At 42.2% G+C, this 23184-nt stretch overlaps 1 protein-coding gene across 4 annotated transcripts in view; it reads right to left on the bottom strand.

The window, feature by feature from the left end:
- Window positions 1-23184, bottom strand: part of LOC104859319 (UL16-binding protein 1) — a 106613-nt gene that overhangs the window by 27937 nt on the left and 55492 nt on the right. For 2 of the 4 annotated variants that reach the window (XM_033763314.1, XM_010619860.1), the window contains exon 1: window positions 1276-1724. In XM_033763314.1, the coding sequence (XP_033619205.1) occupies window positions 1276-1360 (85 nt within the window). In that variant the 5' untranslated portion in view covers window positions 1361-1724. Of the gene's footprint in view, window positions 1-1275; window positions 1725-6912; window positions 6982-23184 lie in introns of those variants that run through there. The other 2 variants (XM_010619859.1, XM_010619857.1) reach the window with 2 other exon arrangements.

The following is a 23184-nucleotide window of genomic DNA, read 5'->3' as shown; positions in this document are numbered from 1 at the left end:
CAGAGAAGTGCACATCCCCAAAAGGATGTAACATGAATACTAGAAAAATGTCCCATGCACTCTGCTTCATAGAAAGTCAGGAGGACTTCATGTATCAAACATAAAAAATAGTCTGGTGAGCAACACAATAATCAACATTAGTATAATGAAACAAATAATAAAGATGAGAGCCAAAATAAAAAATCAGTATGAAAGGTGACTTTTTTTTTTTTTTTTGGTACAGGGGATTGAACTCAGGTCCTTGTGCTTGCAAGGCAGGCCACCCAACCGCTGAGCTAAATCCCTGGCCCTGAAAGGTGGTATTTTAGGAAGGTAAACAAATCTGGTTCTCACCTTTGGCATGCTGTCTCCAGCTACTGTCACACCAAAGGCAGAGCTGAGACACATATGGTGTGGCCTGCAAAGCTGAAAATGTTTTACAGAAGCCATGGATTTCTGTCTAATTAATGATCATCTTCAGGGCTGGTGCTCTCTCCCCAAGAGGAAGGTGGGGGAGGGGGCCTGCTTCAAGGGCAGACGTTTATAGATGCCCCTGTCTAGCTCCATTGCCAGTGTCCTGGGCATGCGGGGCGCCAGCCCTGCTGCTTTAGGTTCTGCCCCTGTGGGGGTGTGCTGCTGGGTGTGTCCTCAGGCAGGCCCCTAAGGTACCAGCTCTGGCCTTCGCAGTTTGGGAGGCCTGGGGTACCTGGGCAAGGTGGGCAGGGAGACTGGGGAGGTGGGTGCCTCAGTGATTGAGGAGGGAAGTGGTGCATGGCGTTGGTGAGGCCGTGAGGTGCCTGGGCTGTGATCTGCTGGCAAATATTCTCGAGGACTCTGGAGAGGGGCGTCCAGCTCTGGCCTTCGCAGTTTGGGAGGCCTGGGGTACCTGGGCAAGGTGGGCAGGGAGACTGGAGAGGTGGGTGCCTCAGTGATTGAGGAGGGAAGTGGTGAGGCCGTGAGGTGCCTGGGCTGTGATCTGCTGGCAAATATTCTCAAGGACTCTGGAGAGGGGCAAGTTTGTAAAAGCAGAGCAAGACCTGGGCTGCCTGTAGCCTTTTGTGATAGGAACCCACTTTAGTGGCAAGGGGTGGGGGTGGGGTGGCTGCCAGGCTAGCTTCCTCCTATAACCCCTCTTCCCCCTGCTTCCTGTCTTTTCTGCCTCTCGGCCGCGCCAGGTGCAGGGAGGTGCCAGAGGCTGAAGTGACCAAGACATGTAGGAGAGGAGCCCGGAGATAAGAGGGTGGGGGTGGGGAGCGCACAGAGGAGGCAGCAGAGGCGCAGCGCCTGGGAACTCACCAGCCCCGGCAGCCCAAAGAGGTTCGGACAACGGCGACCGATCCAGGAAGATGAAGATGACTGTGAGGGTCGCAGCCGGCACCATGGAAACCCTGAACACAAGGAGAGCAGAGGTTCTAATCAAGCAGGGAATCCGAGCGTCCTCACTCGCTCCGCCAGCGCCTCCCCAAAGTTTCGGACAATTTTCCGTCTTGGGGACTCAGGCCTCCCGTGGGTTTCTCCGTCAGCTTTCCTAGCCCCGCAGCGTTACACGGATTCCCTCAGGTCCTGCCGTGGTCGCCCTTCTCCCACTGGCTCTCTCCGCAGCCCACGTGTGATTCAAGCTCGATTCTTCCTTGAAACAGAAGAAACAGGCTGACAGCTGATCATTTGTCGTGTTTCCATAGGAGGGCGTAGCTAAAAAAAACCACGACTCTCCCTAGTCACTCCCTTCGGCTCTGACAGTACAGTGAAATTCCTCAGCCTCTGAATCAGATTTAGCTACAGTAATATTGTTGTTATGCGCCCCACCCCGCTTTTTGGTACCGGCGGTCGAACTCAGGTCCTTGCACTTGCAAGGCAGGTAGCAGAACCACTGAGCTAAATCCCCAGCTCTGCCCTCCCCTTTTTTGGCCTTTCTCTTTTAACCATTTCCAGCTTCACACTCTTTTTTCTTAGAAGACCTAAGTGTTTCAAACCTTGCATACAATCTCCTCTGAAGCCAAGTGGTTGAAGACAGTTGTTAGCTATCTTGTGGATACAGGGATGATATCAGAGATGAAATAGGATTCCTAATGATATAAGAGAAATATTGTAATTCTCAACCTGTTAGACATCTGATATGCCGAGTTAGGGTTATCTAAAATCAAAGAATGAATCTGCGGCCTGCCCTCACCTCCTTTTTGTTCCTGAAGCTAAGGCCAGGTCCAGCTCAACAGGTCCTTGGTGAGGGCACTGCCACATTAGCACTGGCTGCCCTGTGACATCTGATCAACTGCCTTGGTCTACAGGCTGGGGGAATCTCCCCCTCATGTAAAGCAGTCACTACTGTTTCTGCCGGATCTTTGTCACCAATGAGTTTCCAAATTCTCCTGTCCCCTACCTTCTGGTATTCACTGGTCCTACTCTCTTACCTGTCTTGCCTTTGTTTCAGTCAGTGAAAGCAGGCTTAGTTCACTGAGGCAGAGGCCTCCTTTGACACAAATATAAATAATCTCTCTACCCACATTGGTCACATGAACGCATCCTCCTAACCTGTTTTCCTTTTAAATGCTCATGAGTGAGCAGTTTCAACCATTGTGCTTTCATTCATGGGTTGAATCTATTATTTAAATACAGAATTAATATGAGAAAATGAAAAATAATGGAAACAAAGTCTTTGTAGTCAGGGAGGGAGGGGTTGAAGGGAGGGGAGGGGAGTGGGGGAAAAGCAAGAATCAAGATTGATTGTGTAAAGGTACAAATTTCCAGCAATGAATGTCATGACATTGTATACATTAAATGTACCAATAAGATTAATTAAAAAATAAATATAGAAATAGATAATATCATAGAGGCTGGAGACCTGACCTTTGCCAGCAGTCCTAGCAATCACCAACCATTATGGACTTTGTTCTGTGTTTGTGTGTGGTGCTAGGGATGAACAAGGGCCTGGAGTATTAGGCAAGTGATTTACCACACATCTCACAAGCCATTTATCCCTGAGCCTTTGTGGAACATCAGTGAACTTGTGGGAATTTGGTTATATAACTGGCAATAGAATGTGTCACTTCCTGATGAGACAGAGTAGAATTACTGACATTTTGGAATTCATTTCTGCAATGAAATTTGGCTTACATTGAGTGATATGCTACTTTTAAAACTTGTAGTCTATTGTTTAACATTTTAAGTATACTTTTTGGAAACAATTCATGCTGTTGGTTTTTGAAAAATTCAACCTGTGAGTTTCAGTGAATTGATGAGTTTGATAATTTACCCTTATTGTAATTACTGCAATATTAGAATTTTTCCTGCTATATTTCCTGTTCATTGTGCTTTCTAGGGCTTATTTTCCCCCTCTCTCTATGTTCCATTTATTACATTGAAATTTTTTTTTTGTGAGTTTAAAAGTTACACGTGCTATTTTTATTTTTGTTCTGATAGCGATCCTTAACCTATGACCCATAGTAATATTTATTCACCTTTATTTTTGCTTTCCTCCTAATAAAAAGGTATTTAGCATATTTTCATGTTCCTTTTGTGTGCTACCTCCAGCCAACAGAAATATGAAATAAAAATTTGTATTGATTTAAGCAATCTGTCATGTCCCCAATAGAAAATGAATACAGATTCCTTCCTACTTAAATGACAATATAACTGAATATAAAATTCTTCTTCAATACTTTAGAAATCTTATTGCTTAGTCTCTTATAGCCAGGGTGTCTGCTGAGGAATGCATTGTTGGCCTCTTTCCTTCTTCTTTTTCCAGTTTCTCAGGACTGACTTGGGGAGGGAGTTTTGTGCTCTTTTGTCATCTCTGGTCAAGTGATACTCTCTTGGTTGTGGTCTCATGGAGTTGGGGGAAGGTTTACCTTTTTTCCTCCACATTTTTATAGTTGTACTTGTAGGTGTGACAAGTTCATTGTTTTCCTTTTATTCAACTACTGTTAGTCCCTTCTTTCCCTACCTTTTATAAAAATAAATTTATTGATATAATAGACAACACTGCTCTTCATTTTGAGTTTAAAGTCCTTTATCTTTAGGAGCATATCAGAAACATGTAGGCATTTGGCCAATACACAAGGCTCCAAAAATAAAAGGCAGATGAATGATATTATGTTAGCCATGAATCATCTCGCTAAGCTATAATCTCTGTAGTCAATCATATTTGCAAAGAATGCTATTTTGAGGTTTGCAGAATATTTATTGATATAATAGACAACACTGCTCTTCATTTTGAGTTTAAAGTCCTTTATCTTTAGGAGCATATCAGAGACATGTAGGCATTTGGCCAATACACAAGGCTCCAAAAATAAAAGGCAGATGAATGATATGTTAGCCATGAATCATCTCGCTAAGCTATAATCTCTGTAGTCAATCATATTTGCAAAGTGTGCTATTTTGAGGTTTGATAATAGACAACACTGCTCTTCATTTTGAGTTTAAAGTCCTTTATCTTTAGGAGCATATCAGAGACATGTAGGCATTTGGCCAATACACAAGGCTCCAAAAATAAAAGGCAGATGAATGATATGTTAGCCATGAATCATCTCGCTAAGCTATAATCTCTGTAGTCAATCATATTTGCAAAGTGTGCTATTTTGAGGTTTGCAGAGGTGAGAAAACAAAACCAAAACCAAAACCAAGTGCTTTTTCTTCAATGAACACACTTTAGCTATTAGACTAAATGAATGCCTGTCCTACATTAAATTCACTTTAAGTTCACTTTCACTTCTTATCATGTATTTTAGAAATTCCATAAAATCAGCCTAGATAATCCTAGATTTATTAAAATTATGACAGATAGTTTAGTAAAACACCAAATTCCTTTCTATCACTGAAAACACATATTAATCATAGATTTTCAAAAGAAATAGTCACATTGTAGAAAAACAGTACCCTTTAAAAGCTGAACTCAGTTGAATTAATCAGATATGAAATATTTTTGACTCAAACAGAAGCTTAATAAATAATTTTGAATGAATTTAAATACTTCTTAAGAATACACCATAACTGTGAATTAAAGTAACCCTGTCTTTGAGGAGACACCATAGATGTTGAAACATACAGAATGGTATCCCAGGAAAACATGTAAAAGTGAGAAGAATTCTACCTTTAAGACCAAAAATGAGTAATAAAAATACTTATTACCAGAGTCATTGCTTGAGATGCCAGATGTTTATTTGCCACGTGAGCCATTTTCTGCCTATAAATGGCATAGTGAACTGTTCACCTCTAGGGGCAGATGCTACGTGGCCTAGCAACAGCAGAATAAGAAAACCTGGAAAAAAAAAAACTTACTGCTAAAAATAAACTTACTTAAAATCTTTTTATTTATTTATTTATTTTTGCATTTTGACTCAGCTTCTTAAGAGATATTTTGCTTTATTATTCGGGATGTGGTAAATATTTAATTTGACCTATATTTAACTTACCAAATCATTTTTATTTTACTCTTTTCTGTGCACTACAAGACATCTTATATACTTTTCTTCTTCAATAGTGAATGCTTTTTTTTTTTTTTTTTTTTTTTTTGGTACCAGGGATTGAACTCAGGACCTCGCGCTTGCGAGGCAGGTGGTGGAACCACTGAGCTAAATCCCAGGCCAATATTGAATGCTTTAAGAAACTGCTCATACCAGAGGGTTCTATCCATTTTTGATACTGTCAAAATATTTCTTATCTCTTTATTTCAGTAATCCTTATCTCAAAAGAATGTGCTTCCCTTCTGATTTCTGTCTTCAGAACATCCTTACCTGATACTATTTGAATTCTCCCTTTCCCCACTCTTATTTTGTGGATTCCTTCTTGCAAATTGTTCTAGTCTCCACTCTCAGTCAAACAGACACATCTTCCTGATTATAACATTTAGTGTCCCAGGTACTGCTATTTGAGGGCTGAATCAAAATAACTATTTCCTCACATGAGCTGGCTTAGTCATTTGTTTCATAACCACTAGCGGGAAAAGGGATGAACTGAGCTATAAACAATTAATGAATTGAAGATGTGGCCTGCACTGGATACATTCAAAATAATAATTTGGGTAAATAAAAATGTCAGTTGTGTTAAAGAAAAATACTTACCAATTTTATCTCACCTATTTTTACCTTTTTAACATGGTTAGAATATTTTGAATTACATACACATCTCACTTTTGTGGCTTGCATTAGATTTCTGTTAGAACACTGATCTATAGTCATTGTACATTTTCTATATATTTTTTTTTTGTTTCTGCTAGTTCTCATTTTTCCTGTCCTATCTCCCCATGTGTCTGATTGTCATTGTCTATGTGCTGGATATGATGCTTTAAAAGCTGCCATTAAAGAAGTTCAGGTATAGGATGATATTTCCTTCCCTCAGAAATGACTTTGCTTGTTTTGGGCACTTGGTAGCCATTCATCCAGAAGCACTTAATTACCTTAAGGAGTTTAGTTATTTGGACTCATGCAGATATCTGCCTTGAAGCTGGGCAGCTTTCTGAGAGCTGGTTAACCTACAGTTCACCTTTCCTCTTCAGGATCCTATGCAAAAGGCAGGGAGCACATCAGGGCTCTAGCATTGGTAGGCCTTGCCTTTCAACATGTTAGCTTACCCCCAAGAAGCCATCCAAAGCCTGTGTGAGCTGCAATTGCTCCATAACTAAAGGAATTCTGACTCCATTGCATGCCACTTCTGCCAAAATTAGGAAACCACCAAGTAAGGACAGGAAGCCACCACAAACAGTGAGTCACTACAATGTGCAGTCACATTTGCTCTCCCTTGCTCTCGTATCACTCTGGGCCTGGGGTATCTGTTCCCTCAGAATTCAGAATGGATGTCAAGGGCCCTACTCTTAATCCTTTGAAGCCAGTGACCACAGCTAGGCTGGTAACCACAGCTCAGCACCTCTGGAATTCCCATGGAATACCACATGTAACCACAGAGGGTGTGACGCCAAGAGCAACAGGTGCTTGTTTTTACCTTCAATTCTGCTGTGTTTGATGGATACGATCGAAATCTTATCCAGAAGTGTGACTGCAAAGAACTCCGAGAAATGTATTGTTTATCTTTGCTGTTTCCATGGTGCAGGAAGAAAGAAGATGAAATGGAAGTCAGGCACTGTTTTCCCCATCCACCCTAGACTCTTAGAAATAGGATGTCATTCACTTGTACTTTCAAAATGTGCAAAACTAATCCCACTGATTGCTTCATCATTTATACGTAAGTACATTTACATACATCCACCCATCTGTACGCCTACAACCACATATCTAAATCTATGTGCCTAATTACTCTGAAGGCAGTAAGATCAGTAGTGACTTCAATCACTGGTGTTCAAAACCCATTTGTGTGGTATGGGTACATATATTTCTTCAACTTCTCTCTCAGTGATTTTATTTCCCTCTTTGTAACATAGATGTGATGACATGCCTACTCAAAACTGTTGCGAGACTAAAATAAGACACTTCATACCCGGATGTGTTGACAAACACCTATAATCCCAGCACTCTCAGAGACAGAGGTAGAAGGATCTCAAATTCAAGCCCAGGGTTGGCAATTTAGCAATGCACTATCTCAGAAAGGGCAGGGCTGGGGGCATAGCTCACTGTGAAGGTCTTGTGTTCAATCCCCAGTACCAGACACACACACAAAGATAGTGCATGCAGGAGACTTTATAGAGTGCACACTGCATGATTGCTACTTAGTTAATTGCAGCCCCCCTTTTAACACAGGGCGTTAAACTCACTGTATAGCTAAAGCTGGCCTCAAACTTGTGGTGTTCCTGCTGCCTCTACCTCCCCAGTGCTAGGGGTACAGGTATAAGCCACCACACCCAGCTATTCTTTTTCTTTTCAGTACCAGGGATCAAACTCAGGACCTGTGCTTGCGAGGCCGGCAGAGTGCCACTGAGCTAAAATCCCTGGCCCTCACACCAGCTATTCTTATTGTTATGAGGCAGCAAAAGATCTAAATTGTAAACCCAACTCCTCATATCACCTTGGGGAGTCATGTAATTTCAGAGGTTTTGGATTTTGGTCTTTCAGATAAAGGAGTTATCCTAAATGGTTTATAAGGTGAATTCCTGACCAGACCATCTCCAAGTACTTTCATGACAATAGTGAGGCAACAGAAGTTATCCACTGAACATTTTTTGATAAGTAGTTTGGAGACCCTGGAAACTAGGCATTTGGATTATACCTAATGCAAAATTCTAAAATTCCAAATCTTGTGAAATCTGAAACTTTTTGAATACTGACATGAGGCCACAAGTGGAAAATTCTAAGCCAGACCTCTTGGGGTGGGTAGCAGCCAAGATAAAATGAAGTAAAGTTATTGTGTATAATTTCCCGTGGGCCTCATGTGTATGAAACATAGGTGAATGTTGTGCATAGAATTGGATTCTAGCTCCATATATCTCATCTGGTGTAAGGAAAGAGTCCAAAATCCAAACAAATCACAAAGCAGAAATGCTTTTGGTAGCATGCATTTTGAGTAAGAGATACTTAACATTCTCACAACATCTATAATAATAATTTATCTCTAAACTCTGCCTAAGAGAATAATGATGAAACTATCACTAGGAAGCCCTTGAAAAAGATGCAGAGGTGAGTGCTAAAATCAAGATGAACACGAGAGGGCACTTCAGTTAAAGAGTAAGATGAAAAGGAAGGTTGAGAGCAGCCAGGCTTTTCAGGGCTGGGGAAACATCTGAGCATAGAAACCTGGTTGTGAAAGTAGTAGAATGTTAGTCTTTTGTGAAAACTAAGTGAAAAAAAAATGTTTATTTCAATCTTAGACTACCTGGATTTGGGTCCTATGGGGAAGTGATTGTGTGTAGTTTTGTTATCTTCATCTGTTGTTACAAAGCTTAAAGTGTCACAATAATAAAATCCAAACATAACAAAAATAAAAACTTCAGGCTGGGAGTGGTGGCAAATGCCTGTAATCCCAGGAGGCTGAGGCAGGAGGATCATAGCAGTTTTAGTTCAGCCTGGACTACATAGTGAGACCCTGTCTCAAAAAACCAAACCAAACCAACTCCCAACCTCCCCCAAATTTCATTGCTGTGAATTCTTATGCAATGGAGTATGCATCTAATATTCTAGTGTTTGTTGAATGAGAAAATGTCTGTCTTACAGCTTGTCAAGTTCATAGGCTTTCACAGTACAGTACTTAGTGGACACATATCTTGGAAGTAAATTAACCTCTATCAATACACACACAGGGAAGTGCAGTCCCAGGGAAAATTAGGACTCAAAAATAAATATTGGAGATGGATATAGATTGAAGGATGAGAATTTAAATGGTATTCAGTCAGATTATTTTAACTCTGAGATGATACTTTTTAAAAACTAAAAATACAAGCAACTTCATAGAAAAATGACTTCAACAACATCAAATACTACACATGGCTTTTAAGTTCTCTCCTCATATTCATATGATATGGATTTATATTCTGTTAATGACACTTTTTTCCTAGTTAACATAATTCCAAGGGAACAAATCAAAGTCTTTTTTTGCAAATGACTTTCTGTAATGCCCGAAGGGTCAAATGTAGTGAAAATCTTGACAAAGTCTCTAATAGATAAGAGATGGCTTCCCTTTCCTACTGTTCTTCACCTTGATCTCAACACTATATGTTTAGAAAAATAGAAAGTGTTACTAATGTAACTCTGGATGATGTGAGCACAAAGAGAAATGGTGATTGCAGCTAAGACCTGTGAAAATTCCAAGGCTGAGTGGATAGCTATAGAGTACATTAGCTACTTCCGTAGAAGAAAGTACATCATGCAATTGTAACAACCTTTTCGTCACCAAAATCTGTGAAAAGAAGCAGGGATGCTTTCCATAAGAAGCTGACACTAGATTTGTTTAGTGATTAGTAAAGGATGGAATGATTTTCATGTTTGAAGTAAATTTCTAGTCATCATTTGTTATTCTGAAGAGCCGTAGTATACTGTTTTGTTAAGCATGGCACTGACATGTTACTTTTTGGCAGAAGAGCCTTTGGTGGCCCTTGGCTGATCCTCTATCAGGGAACGCTTGGTTCCTAAGTAAGAATGGGCTGCTGATTATGGAGTACACATAAATGTACAAATCATTATTTTTAATCCTTCTCTTTTTGGTACTCATTATGCAATGTGCATGACCTCATGCCTTTTTCTCTAAGACCCAAGTGTAGGCCTGTAAGTTTGAGGAAGGAGATGTAAGAGATGTGTAGATCTCCAAGTCTCACACTGCACACACCTGTACATTCTCTGCTGAGTGACGAGAGTGCAAGAAACCACAGGATGAGCTGGTGCATTGCTCTGGATGTCTATATGAGTGAAAAACTTGTACAGAGAAGTTCACTGCCTTATGTGTAATGAAAATGAATCCAGCTACATCGTGGACTAAAACACAGACTCTGTGATTTTGTTGTCCACCAAGAATCAGCAACTTAAAAGACATTTTTCTCTTGTACAGTGGGCTGCTTTGAGCTGGATTTCTTGAACATTAGAAGTAAAACAAATGCTCACTTAAACTGTGGCACTTGAGGAGAAAATTTGGAGACCAGATCCTTGCTTAATAATCTTATTTGACATCTAGAAGAACTGAAGCATCAAGAAAAAATACCTGATTTATGAAGATGTTTTGGCTTTATACACCTTCATGTTTCAATTTAGCCTTGGATAATTCTTTACCAATTAAAAAATTCAGAGAAGGCATTGTATAGTGGCCCAAGAAAGAGCCTCGGAAGACCCACAGCTCTAGTCCCTGTTGTGTCACCCACCAGTGTGTGACTAAAGCAAGAGATCTAATGTCTCAGTCTTTCGTCAGTACAGAGATGTATTCAAAAACAAAGAAAGAAGGAGATGTGAATGCCAATCCTACTCACCTCTCAGAGGTGCCAGTCAAATTATACAGAGGATGTGGAGTATGATGTGTGGTAAGGAGATGGAGCCCAAAGCCCGGAATCCAGCAGTTGAAGCCATCTTGGTGACTGAAGAGAATATACCTCGAACAAGTGTCATTTCAAGCTTTTCTATTTAGATGCCGCTTTATCTACCCCGCCTGTAGTTTGTGGCTCATCAAGCCACTCCCACCACTAAGCTTTGCTTGTTTTTCTCTCCTAATTCTAGCCCGTGGATGCCAGCAAACATATATTCCACACCACTAGGGGTCTGGATAAGAGCAGGAGGAAAGCTCCCCAGATCCACCCCGCACTGTTGGGAAACTGACAGTGCTGAACTGTGAGCTTTTTGAAGGCTATATGAGTGTCAGGCTTGTGCTCAACATTTGCTCTCTAATCCTCTCAGGAAGTTCTTAGGATCACTATCAGGAATGGGGAGTCTGAGGCTTTTCCCATTTTAGAGACAAAGACAATGAAGGTTAGAAAAGTTAAAGTATCTGACTCTTGTTTCAATCCATCTTCAGTATCTCCTCTCCCTTGCTTGGTCAAAGGCTACAGGGAAGAAGACCTGATAAGAAGTTCTAGGCCCCTTCTCTCTGTTTGTGACCCAGCTTTGGGTTACCTGACCCACAGGATACTAAGTTTGGGGACCACCCTCCTAGGCCCTCCTGGAATGTTGATCAGTTTCCTCCAGGGATTTTGCCCGTGTCTCCCATGATGGACTGCACTATGAGGGCAGGGACAGCTGGTTCACATGGTCACTGTCACTCCTGATGCTGTCCTGCATATAGAATCTATGAACTACAGAGTAAATAGATGCATGAATGAAAAAATGAATAACATTTAAAAGTAGAAGTTCACCCTGGGTTGTGATTACCTAGAACTTCTTATCAAATCTCCTTCTCTGCAGCTTTTGGAAACTTTTGTTCTATTCCAGCTGGTCAGGGCTCAAACATCCCTGAGACAATATTTAGAAAGGAGAATTTCTTTGGCTTCTTCTGGCTGTGGCCCAATCTGCCATTTTGAAGTGACTGCTGAGCCTCTTGCTAGAAATCTCCTTGATGGACCTGTGTCTTGTGAGGAAAATGTACCATTCAAGGAGAGGCAGAGGAGTCTAAAGTCAGCTTGTCTGTTGGGAACTGCTTTCAGCCCTCTCACAAGTGTTTTCATACTAATGACTTCTGAGTGCTCTCTAGAAAGTTGGCAAATTCTTTACAAGCTGTGCTGATTTTAGAGAAGACCTTTATAGCCTTCAAGAGTTCTCAGCTCATGTGGGATAAAATGACTGGGACTGGAAGGTATCAGCATACCTCAAAATGCTGATGAACACTCTTGCTCATGGATCTTGGTTTTCAAGGTCAGCCTGGGCAATAGCGTGGCTTCTCACTCACCGCCGCATGCCAGGAGAGAACAGCAGTGCCCTGAGTCCCGAGCTGCTCAGTGACCTAGAAGAGGGACATGCTAGGAAAAGAGAGTCACTTTTATGTATTGGAGGTGTGGGCTTCTGTAATCTCAGACTTGTAGTATTTCACTTCAAAGTGGCGTTTTACCACTCTATTGTGGCTGTACCTATGTCCCGACAAGAGGGCAACAGTCATAGCTAACTGCCTGGGATGTTCATGTCGCTCAGCTGGAAGGTCACACACAGCCAATTCTAAGTATCCCCAAAGAGCTCATCAAGGGCATCTCTCAGATTTGGTTGGGAATCAGTGTGTTGTTGTGGTCCTTCCTTGTGACTAAAGTCCACTCTGTTGCAGGACTGGGCCAGAGCTGATTCACTCATTTTATCAGCACTTCCTGAGCATTTCCACATGCCAGGCTCTGTGGTCAGTGTACTGCTAACAAATGGAATCCTTGTTTTTGATCCATATGTGCAGATTGACCTCTTTGTCTCAAATCTTTGTGGTTCCTGGAGTAATAAGCAAGAAAAACACCAGTGGGATAGAGGGACTGGTTAGATATCACTGCCCCAAAGCCAGCTTTGATTCCCTGCGTGGGGTCAGATCTCCCTATCCTAAAGCTCTGCCTCACCTTGTAAAAGTCAAGAGCTCCACAAGGGTGGGGACCACATCTGTCCTGCTTCGTACTGTGTTTCCAGCACTAGGCACAGTGATAAACACATCCCAGGTGCTCAGAGTACACTCACAGAAAGGATGGGGAGTGTGTAAAGTCTCACAGAGGTGGTGCCATTTGAGATGGGTCTTGATAAATCAGAGCTTTCCAGAGTGAAAACAAGTGTGCATTACTATACTTACATCCCTCCTACCTGGAACAGGGACATCCCTGTAGTTCTTAGGTAGTTAAATGGCAGGATGGCACATACCTCCACAAAGTGCCTTGTCTTAGTCTTCTTGTTCTTGGGACAAAATTTCCAACACCCACAACTTAAAGGTGGGGAGGATTATACATTCACAATTTTGGAAATTTCAGTCCATGGTTGGCAGGATCAAATGCAGACATGGCATGGTGGAAGGGTTTGCTTCAGAGCAAAGCTGCTCACATCATGGTGGCCAGGAAAAAGAGAGAGAAAGGAGGATCCTGGGAGGTAGCTATACGCTTCCAGATCATCCCCCTAGTGACTCACATTTGCAACCAGGCCCTACCTCCTAATAGCAAGTTAGCTATGAATTCATCAGTGAATTAATTCACTGATAAACATAGCACTGCCACTATCCAGTCATCTTCCAGACACAGGCTTAGCATGCCTTTTAGTCTCTTGTCTTCTAAAGTATTTGCAATCTATCTTTTCTATGTACCTGAGAAACCCATCTTGTAAAGGTGTGGAGCTTGGTGGGCAGGGAGTATCACATTGGGGCGGGACAGTAGGATCTGCTTTTCCTTCATTTCTTATCCTCTATGAAAGAAAGATGCCACCTGTCTTTCCATACCTTGTGCTGTGGTGAGAATGTGTCTCTCCGAGTTCATGAAATGTAGTGCAGCAGTATTGGGGGTGGGACCTTTAAGAGATATTGAGATCCTGAGAGTGGAGGCCACATGAATCAATTCATGCCAATTATAAGAGACCAGGGGCTATGGGTTCAAGGTCTCCCATATGTTCTTTTTCTTGTGTGCTTCTGTCCTCCTTTATTGTACGTCTCAGTAACAAAGCTCTCGTCAGATATAAAGCCTCTTTAAAATTGAACTTCTTAACCTGCAGAACTGTAAGAAACACATCTCTGCTATTATAAATCACTCAATCTCAAGTATTCTGTGATAGCAGCACCCAATGGACTAAGATGCTATGAGATGATAAAGAATTACAATTTGAAAGAAACCTTTGAAAGATTGTTGTTCCTTTGGTTAGTATTTCTCATTTTACCATCCTCTACTTTTTAATTGGGGTTAATATATTGGTACAGGAGATTTACCAGTTATAGTCTAAACTGGGAATTTAATTCATAATTCAATTGATTCAACAACTATTTAGTGAGCACTGTGATGTTAAAGGCACAATCTGTGAGCCACTGTACAAAGTACAAGATGTGTGAGCTGCAGGCTATGTCTTCCAGGAGCTAAATTTTTAGTAAATAAATAACAGACATGGCATAATCAACTAGAGTGCACTACAAACATAAAGGCCTGGCTGTCAGAAATGCTCTCAGGAAGAGGAGGACCTGCTGTGAGGGTTGGAGGGCAGGTGCCACAATGGGACAGGAAGTGCCTGTGGGAGCAAAAAAAAATGATCTTGGAAGTGTTACTGTTTATAACTAGATGTCCTCCAAAAGCCTCGTCGGTGGGGCTTTTGGGAGGTGAGTGATCATGGGTGTGTGCTACTTGGCACTGGGCAGGTTTATAGCTGGGTGTGATGTTGGAAGGTGAAGCCTGGTGGGGAGAGGTCAGTCACGGTAGGTGTGGCCTGCAAGGGTACTTATCTCTCCTCCTCCCTTGATCCCTCTCTGCTTCCTGACTGCCATGCCATGCCCCTCTGCCATGCTGCCCTGCCTTGAAGTTGGCAGACTATAGACTGAAACTCCACAAACTTCTTTTATCTTGTGGGTGTTGGGCATTTTGTCCCAGCAATGTGAAAAGTAACTAAAACACAAAGCGAAGCATGCTTGGGGAAGACATGGAGGAAAGTGACAGAAGATGAGATTGGAAAGGGAGCTTGGGGTCTGCTGCGGGAAGTACTGAACACCAGACCTAAAACTTTCCAGGTGTCTTACAGAGGCAACAAATCAGAAGTGTCAGAGTAAGGATGTAAACTCGTGTTTCTTCTGACCATGAAGCCTGTATTTATCTCATTACGACATATATAAACCATTTAATATCTTGGAATTAGAGAAAAGTGGCAGCACTTTTAGGAAACTTCACTGTTAGCTAGGTTTTTTTTAAAAATGTAAAACAATTTTCTAAATTTTTAATGCAAAGGGATCACAGCCAATTGGTCTGAGAAAAAGGATGATTTGGGTGGCTTTTCTCACCCAGTTGCAGAAGGAAAAAGCTGACAGACAATTCCTGCAGAACTGGCTCTTGGTTAAGCTGGAGAATTTAAATTTCAGGCCCTCCCTCGCAAAGAAGCTGGGAGAAGGAAATGACTGGAACTGCACTGCTCTCCCTAGGAAGGAGGGTCTCAGATTCCTGGCCATACATGCTCAGTGTGCTAATTGAGTGACTTCATGGACATTCTGGGTGAGATTCCTAGGAGGAACTACCTGGACACATAGTTCCTACTTGTAGAAACTTTCCTAATAGAAACCAAGTTTTAGGTTCTAAAAACATCTCACAAGTGAACTTCTGGATGCAACCTGTTTGTAAATTAATGTTGTGACAATAACAATAATTTTTAGGTTCAAAATGTTAAAATAGCAATTGTTGAGATATTTGTAAATACAAAAATGTGTGGCATCTGTTTCTCCCAAGACCACTGTTGCCAAGTGCCCTTGGATAAATCACGTTGACATTTCCAAGTCAAGTTTACCCAGCTAGATGTGAAATGGGTGGGGGGTTTTGTCCAACTCCAAAAGTCCATGAGCCTATGTAGAATGGAAAGATTTATAATTGAGTTTCTCTGAACAGAATTTATAAAAATTGTTCAACGAGTGACTTTTTATGGACATATATTGTTATAATCAGAGATGGAACATCGTTTACCTTAAAGCTTGTGCTTTGAAAAACTTAATCCTGTTATGAATTGTGTTTTCACAAAGTGACTCAAGTGGCAGTGGATGTTAAGTATCTACTTGTGCATCCTTTATTTTCTTTATATTTCCTTTCTGATGTGCTTCTAGCAAGTTGTTTAAATTTCTAGCATAATGCCATAGAGATTGTTAAACTTTTGACTTTAGAAAGTATAAGCGTGCACTTGCATCTTAGAATTTAAAATATTGATAGGTATACAAATTATTATCCTTATAATTTAAAAGGGTATTTAAAAATAAGTAAATAACATTAGATTTTAGGAACAACTACCTTGTTTTCCCCCTAGCTTTACCATGTCAAATTGAATGGTTGTACATTTTTATCAAATTATTTTCCAGCTTCCCAAAGAAAATGACCATGGTATGGATAAAACTTATTTCTGTTTTTTTCTTCTGTAAACACGATCACCTCACTCCAGGATGGAAAAGGAGGGATGGCATAAATTCACTTTTTGTGAGATAGCCCCTCTGCGTGTGTGATAAAGCGTCATCGTGACTGAGTGCAAATTCTCTTATGAGGAGGTGACTACAGTGACTGTTTTACAGTGAGTCCTGGCATGACACATCCAGAGAGAAAGGAAAAGACGTCCCCAAAGGATACCTGCTAGTGAAAGCTGATACAACAGAAGCAGCTTTGGGCAGTGTGTGGTGACAGTGAGTATGGTTCTGAGGAGTGGGGTTGTTCACAGGCACCGCTCTGTGGGAAGGCAGGCTGTACAAGCAGGCAGAGTAGCCTGTGGCCCAGAATGTATGTGGGATCTGTCTTCAGGCTGAACGGAGAAGGGATGTGCAGAAGCTTAGACGCCCTTCATGTGCCTGTCCTTACCTGACACAGCCACCCCTCTGCCCTCTCAAAGCCAAACTTTTGTTTGCGTTGTTCTTTCCAAGGGGGCCATTGGCCCCACATTGCAGATTACTCGGGAAACATTATTTGTTCCATTTCTTAAGTGAGGAAACAGACATGGGAAAATGAACCACCATGTTCAAGGATACACTAGATGTATCAGAAACTGGATTTGAGCCCAGATTTCTTATCAAATGCAATGCTGTCTGTGTTCATGTGATTTCTGGAAAAAAATTCTAGAAATATTTCCTGCATGGATTTGCTCCCTTTGTAGTATTAACAGCCTCTCTCTTCTTTACTAAGAACCACTTAGGGACTCTGAAAAGCAAATGTCCTATGACCATAGAGAAACAAGTGGTTACTATAGCAAAGAAGAGAGAGACTGTTCTAAGCAACTCAGTGTGGCAGCTGGGCTGTTTGTACGAGTCTTGCAGACTAAAGGAGCCACATTCATCAGTGTGTTGGGCAAAGAGGGACACAGAAGCTAATGTCCACGGAGTACCTATAATTTGTCCCACGAGCACTGGAACAGGGCCTCTCTGGGAAGATACCCTCCCTCCCACCCCCCTGGCAGCTGTGGTCTAAGCCTGATGACTGGATGCTTCCCCAGGGGACACTGACTTGGACAAGAAGTGGCACCAGAGGTAGGAGAGCCCAGGATGACTCAGCAGCAGCATGGAGCTGAGTACCCAGGGGACAGCTCTGGTGTTGGTTTCAGAATGTTTTTCACCTGATTCTTGCGGTTTGCCAGAACCTCCTGTCCCCTCCACTGATCCAGATAGGCTCCTTTCAGTAGACTCATTTTTGCTTTTTGAAAAAGAATTTTGCCATTGGTAACTAAAAATCCAACAGATACAGCCAGGAGCATGCAGAATCAGGAAGACAACAGGGCCTCTCAGATCCCGTGGCAGAAGCCCATCATTTATCCTTCCATCCTCAAGATGGTGGCCAGAATCTGAGTAACTGTAAAATCTTGTTCAGTTTAGGCCTTCATGGGAATTCATTTTACAAGGAGATCAATAATCAATAGCTACATATAGCCATCTCTCTCCCTCTGTCACCCTTTATATGTTTAAATTTATTGCCCAGCAAATCATCATGCAAGAAACTGGTTAATTTGTATGTTGCTGGCACTTCTAGAGAAGACAGCAAAAGTAATACGACTGTCAGTTCAAGAAGCAAGAGGTGGTGTCTTAGTCCATCTCTGCTGCTATAAAAAATATCACAGACTAAGTCACTTATAAACAATGGACAACGCTCACAGTTCTGGAGTCTGGGAAGTCCAGAACCAAGGCATAAACATTCGCTGTTTGATGAGAGCTTTTTACTGTGTCCTCACATGGCAGCAGGGCAAACAAAGGCCCTAGCTGGTTCCCCCCAGCCTTGCTGTGCGACTCACCTGCATCCATGAGGGTGAGTGAAGCCCTTACAAGCACTTCTGCCCACAGGCTTCCTAGGTAGCCTGTTAGGGATGATGTGGAAAAGTGGAACCATTTCTCACAAGGCCCTGAGGAGGGGCTCAAGTACACAAGCCTCTCCAGTACTGCCCATCTGGAAACCGGGAGGCAGAGTCCCATTGTTAGTGGTGCTCCACCATCCCTGTTCCTTGTTTTGTGTTTACTTTGTTCATTTAATGAGACAAAACTGAGTTGACTGTTTACACTGGCAGGGGATGCAGCAACTTCAAATGAACCTCTACAGTATCTCAGAAGGGCAAGGGTTAAAATATTTTTCTTTTAGACTTTAAAGTCTAGTTTAATGCAGGTCATTCACTTATTAGGAATATACTATTTTTTTAAACTTGATAATTACTGCCTTAAGAGGAAAGGCTATCCAGGTATGGTGGCAATCCCTGCTCTCTGGGTATACTGTGGTATGGTGGTATCCCTGCTACTTGGGAGGCTGAAGCAGGAGGATCATAAGTTTGAAACGAGCCTGAACAATGTAGTGAAACAGTCTCAAAATAAAAAACTGGAGCTGTAGCTTGGTGCTTCCTGAGTTCATTTGTGGAAGCACACACACACACACACACACACACACACACACACACACACACACCATGAGAGAAGGCTTGCTAGACCCTCTTCTGGCTATTTGGCAACATAACCAGTCCAGAGAAGTACAGCTACCAAACACATGAACTGAGGCCCCAATGACTTGCCTGTGGTCAACTGTGGCCACTTTTTGTTGCTTTGTGACAGGGTCTCACTATGTACTGTACTCTAGGCTGACCTTAAAGTCACTCTGCAGCTCACTCAGGGTAGCTTTGAACTCACAGAGACCCTCCTGCCTCAGCCTCCTGAGAGCTGGGATTACAGGTATGCACCATCACACCCTGCTCAATTGAGCCTGCTCTGATATTTCTTAGTTCATTGCTACTTCCCAGTTTAGTCCAGGGACGCATGCTTCTTTTGTCCTCATCCTTAAAAGGTAGAACTCCCCAGGAACATCATGTACATAACAAAAAAACCATTCTAACAAACCAAACACTCCTAACCAGTACTTATTTACTCCCACCATTCTCGGCAAGCTGTGCTAAACACTTGATGTCAGCCTCTAACAAGGCTGTCAGGTGGATGCAGCCAATAACTGGGACAAGGAAGATTATAGACAGGGACTAGAGCTCAAATGGTGGCTGTCTGTGCCCGAAGCCTGTTTGCTCTTGGCTGCTACATGTAGAAGCCCCTTGCCACTTAAAATACGTTGACTCTACCAGGTAGCAGTGAATATCTCTAATGTAACACCCAGACATTTGCTCAAAAAGGAGAAGACTGACTTTCTAGGGACCAGGCTCCTCCCTTCTTTCAACCTGGTGGGTAGCTGACCTTTTCATACCCCTTTCAGTGATGAGCAAGTATCTCCCAGTCTGGGTGGTTTCCTCAGTAACCACCAGCCCCCTTGCCCAGCCTTCTACCAGCAAATCCACCCCTTTGTGAGTCGTGATTTCTTAAAGGTGTTGCTGCTGGGATGTTCCCAAGTGCTTTGATGCATGTTATGACAAATCAGTGGTGATGCAGACACTTCCTTGGGCTAGAAGGAACGATTATTCAAATAAACAAAAGAGCACCGGCACCGTGAATGCTGGCTGCTACACTGCAGGGGGATTCTGAACAGCTGGCCCATAGTGTCCTGGCTTTAGGTAGACACATATAATTATTACAGACAGGCGAAATTCTACTGGTTTAAAAAGCTTCCTAGAGAAGGGGATTCCACTGTCCCTCATAAGTGGTGTGGGACAGGTGGGTAATCATTTCTAGTAGCTAATCCAAGTTCTGCACTTGACAGTCTTGAGCTGACCTCTAATCATTTGTTCCTTAGGGAGAAAGGGACAAAGCCTCACTCACCTGACTGAGAGGGCCACGCTCCGTCTGTTTTTGCTATGGAAAGAGGGACTGCCATGGAGGAAAGGACTCCTTGGCCTTTATGGAAGGGTACAGGGTGGGGGGAGAGAGGAGAGAGGAGTTCCAAGCTCAAGGCCAGTACAATGGAAGCCAAGTCCACCCAGTCTGCCAAGTCTTCCAAGAACCATGATCATAAGGACTTCTGCAGTCTCTAGAAATGCTGTGTTTGAGTACCTCAGGCCTGTTTCCCATTGTGGAGACACATAAAGAGAAATCACAAGCAGAGCTAAGAGAACCCACAATGTGGGAAAAAATATCTACCAGCTGTTCCTCAGACAATGAATATGTAAAGAGCTCAAAAAGTCAGACTCCCCCAAATATAAAAACCCAATTCAAAATTGGGCATCTGGGCCAGGTATTTAGCTCAGTGGTTCCACCATCTGCCTCACAAACACAAGGACCCGAGTTCAATCCCTGGTACCCACCCCCTAAAAAATGGACATCTGAAATGAACAGACATTTCTCAGACAAAGAAGTAAAAGCAGCAAGTAAATATATGAAAAAATGTTCCACATCACTGGTCATTCGAGAGATACAGATGAAAACAACACTGAGATTCCACCTCACCCCACAAAGAATGGCTGCTATCAAGAAATCAACCAATAACAAATGCTGGTGGGGCTGTGAGGAGAAAGGAACCCTTCTCCATTGTTGGTGGGAGTGCAGACTGGTGCAACCACTGTGGAAATCAATATGGAGGTATCTCAAAGAACTAGGATTAGAGATTTGATTTGACCCAGCTATCCCTCTGCTGGGTATCTTTCCAAAAGAATTAAAAGAATCATACCACAGTGATATATGCGCAGCCATGTTTATAGAGGCACAGTTTTTAATAGCTAAAACTTGGAAACAGCCCAAATGCCCATCAACTGGAGAATGGATAAAGAAAATTAAAAAAAAAAAAATGAAATGGAGAACTACTCAGCCATAAAGAATGAGAAACTAGAGATATTTATAGCTAAGTGGATGCACATTAAGGCCATACTCTTAAATGAAATTAATAAGTTACACTTGTGTGAAAAAGTAAAAGTCTAAATGAGGATTAAAATATATAATTGAGGGTGAAGGGAGGGCAGGGACAAGGGGAAAAAAATGAGAACCAAGACCACCTGTCATGTAAAGGTACAAGATCCTGATAATGAATGTAACTTACTATATACCTAAAATATACCAAGTAACTCAATAAAATAAAATAAAAACATTTTTCTCTCAAAAATATATAATTGATACTGCATAATAGGAAGAAAAGTCTAAAAGAGTAGAGGAAGTGGGATGGGTAGGGGAAGGTAACAAGGGAAGAGAAAAAATATGTGAAAAGGAAAACATGGAAACAATGTCTTTATAAACAGGGAAGGGTGGAGGGGCTGAGGGGAGGTCTGGGGAATGGGGAAAAATAAGAACCTGATAAGTCATATATAGGTGCAAGATCCCAATGATGAATGCAACTGTATCATATACCTAATATGTACTGATACATTTAATAACGATAAAAAGGAAGGTTCTAGCCTGGTGTGGTGCACACATTTGTAGTCACAGTACTTTGAAAAGCTGAGGAAGCAGGAATGCAAGTTCAAGCCCAGCCTGGACAACTAAGTGACTTAGTGAGACTGTGTCTCAAAATAAAAACAAAAACCAAAGAAGTGCTGGGAATGTGGCTCATTATAATTCCCAGTATCACATACACACATGGTTCTATGTACTTGCTTCATAGGCTGCAAAAAAGTAGGGTGATGGTTGAAGTGACTTCAGGGAGACCAAGGAGAGAAGTTCCTAAGGGGCTGTCTGAAGGCTGCCATGTCAGGACAGGGTGCTGGCTGAGTCATGGAGGCCAGAAGTGTAAACAGACAACAGATTAGGAGTTAACATGGAGTCTCAGAAAGGATGCTGACACTGAGCAACAGGATGAAACTATTACAGTGGATATGGACCTTGGCATTGACTTTATGCTTGTAAACTGTCATGAAACTTCATGGCATCCTGACCTGGTAACAGAAATTCGTGAAACAGGATTTAGGATTCTATTAGGCAGTAAGGATAAGGGCTCCAAAATGAAGTCTGGAAACCCAAAATGGAGTCTGCTGAGTCATGACCCTCCAGATATCTTTTACAAACATCTGCCAGGTGTCCTCCAGGTGTCAGGGACCTGCCTAGAGCATGATCAGGCAGGCCAGTGGCTCAAGGGTGCACAGGCCCTGAATGGACACCACGTGACTGCTGCACCATAGTATATAAATCTCTTCTATAGGTAGAGATTGTATTGTCCACATAATGGCCGGAGCCTCCTTCTAAACCCCTTAAAAATTCCTAGACACATAGCCTGCTTGGGTATTCTGCTTAGAACCTCCTCCCAGCTAGCACAAGCTCTACTTCCTTGCTTTTACATCTTTTATTTCCTTTTTTTTATACCTCTTAAATTAATTTGCTTGGGCCCAACCTCCTCTGCCTTCACTTTCATTCTTTGTCACCCTGAGAGACGACCCTGACATATCCTTATCAACCTAGTCCTGATAAAATTGAACCTCTTTTGGGGCAGTAGTGATTTCTTTCCTTGTATTTTCTGTACTAGTCAAAGACTTATTTTATATGGAAAGAAACAAAAAGGGAAGAAGAGCAAATAGTTATTGGAACAGATGGACTTTAAAAGTGAAACTTTGGGGATGGAGGCTCTTTCACTTCAGAAGAAAAGCAACAACCCATAAATAAGCAAAACACACTGAAAAAGGAGGAAAAAGAGGTGGCAGAGGGAGGACACCATTACCGTTATTCCAGTGTCATGTGCCCCAGCATACGGAATGTCTTCCTTCAATAACTGTTCACTGAGCCCCCTCTATGCTGAGGAACTGTGTGCTATAGGAAAGCAAATGTGAATTCAACTTGGAGAAACTGGAGTCTGTTTGGGGGGCTGGCTTGTGTCATACAGGTGGGCAGTGAGCAGAGGAAGGTGGATCTCCAGAGCCAGGGTGAGGGCTTAGAGAA

Source organism: Fukomys damarensis, unplaced genomic scaffold (assembly GCF_012274545.1).
Source record: "Fukomys damarensis isolate Sample0158 unplaced genomic scaffold, DMR_v1.0_HiC HiC_scaffold_14, whole genome shotgun sequence".
In the NCBI taxonomy this organism is placed as follows: Eukaryota; Metazoa; Chordata; class Mammalia; order Rodentia; family Bathyergidae; genus Fukomys; species Fukomys damarensis.
The sequence above is the reverse complement of the archived record's forward strand: the minus strand, read 5'-3'. Positions and strand labels throughout refer to the sequence as shown.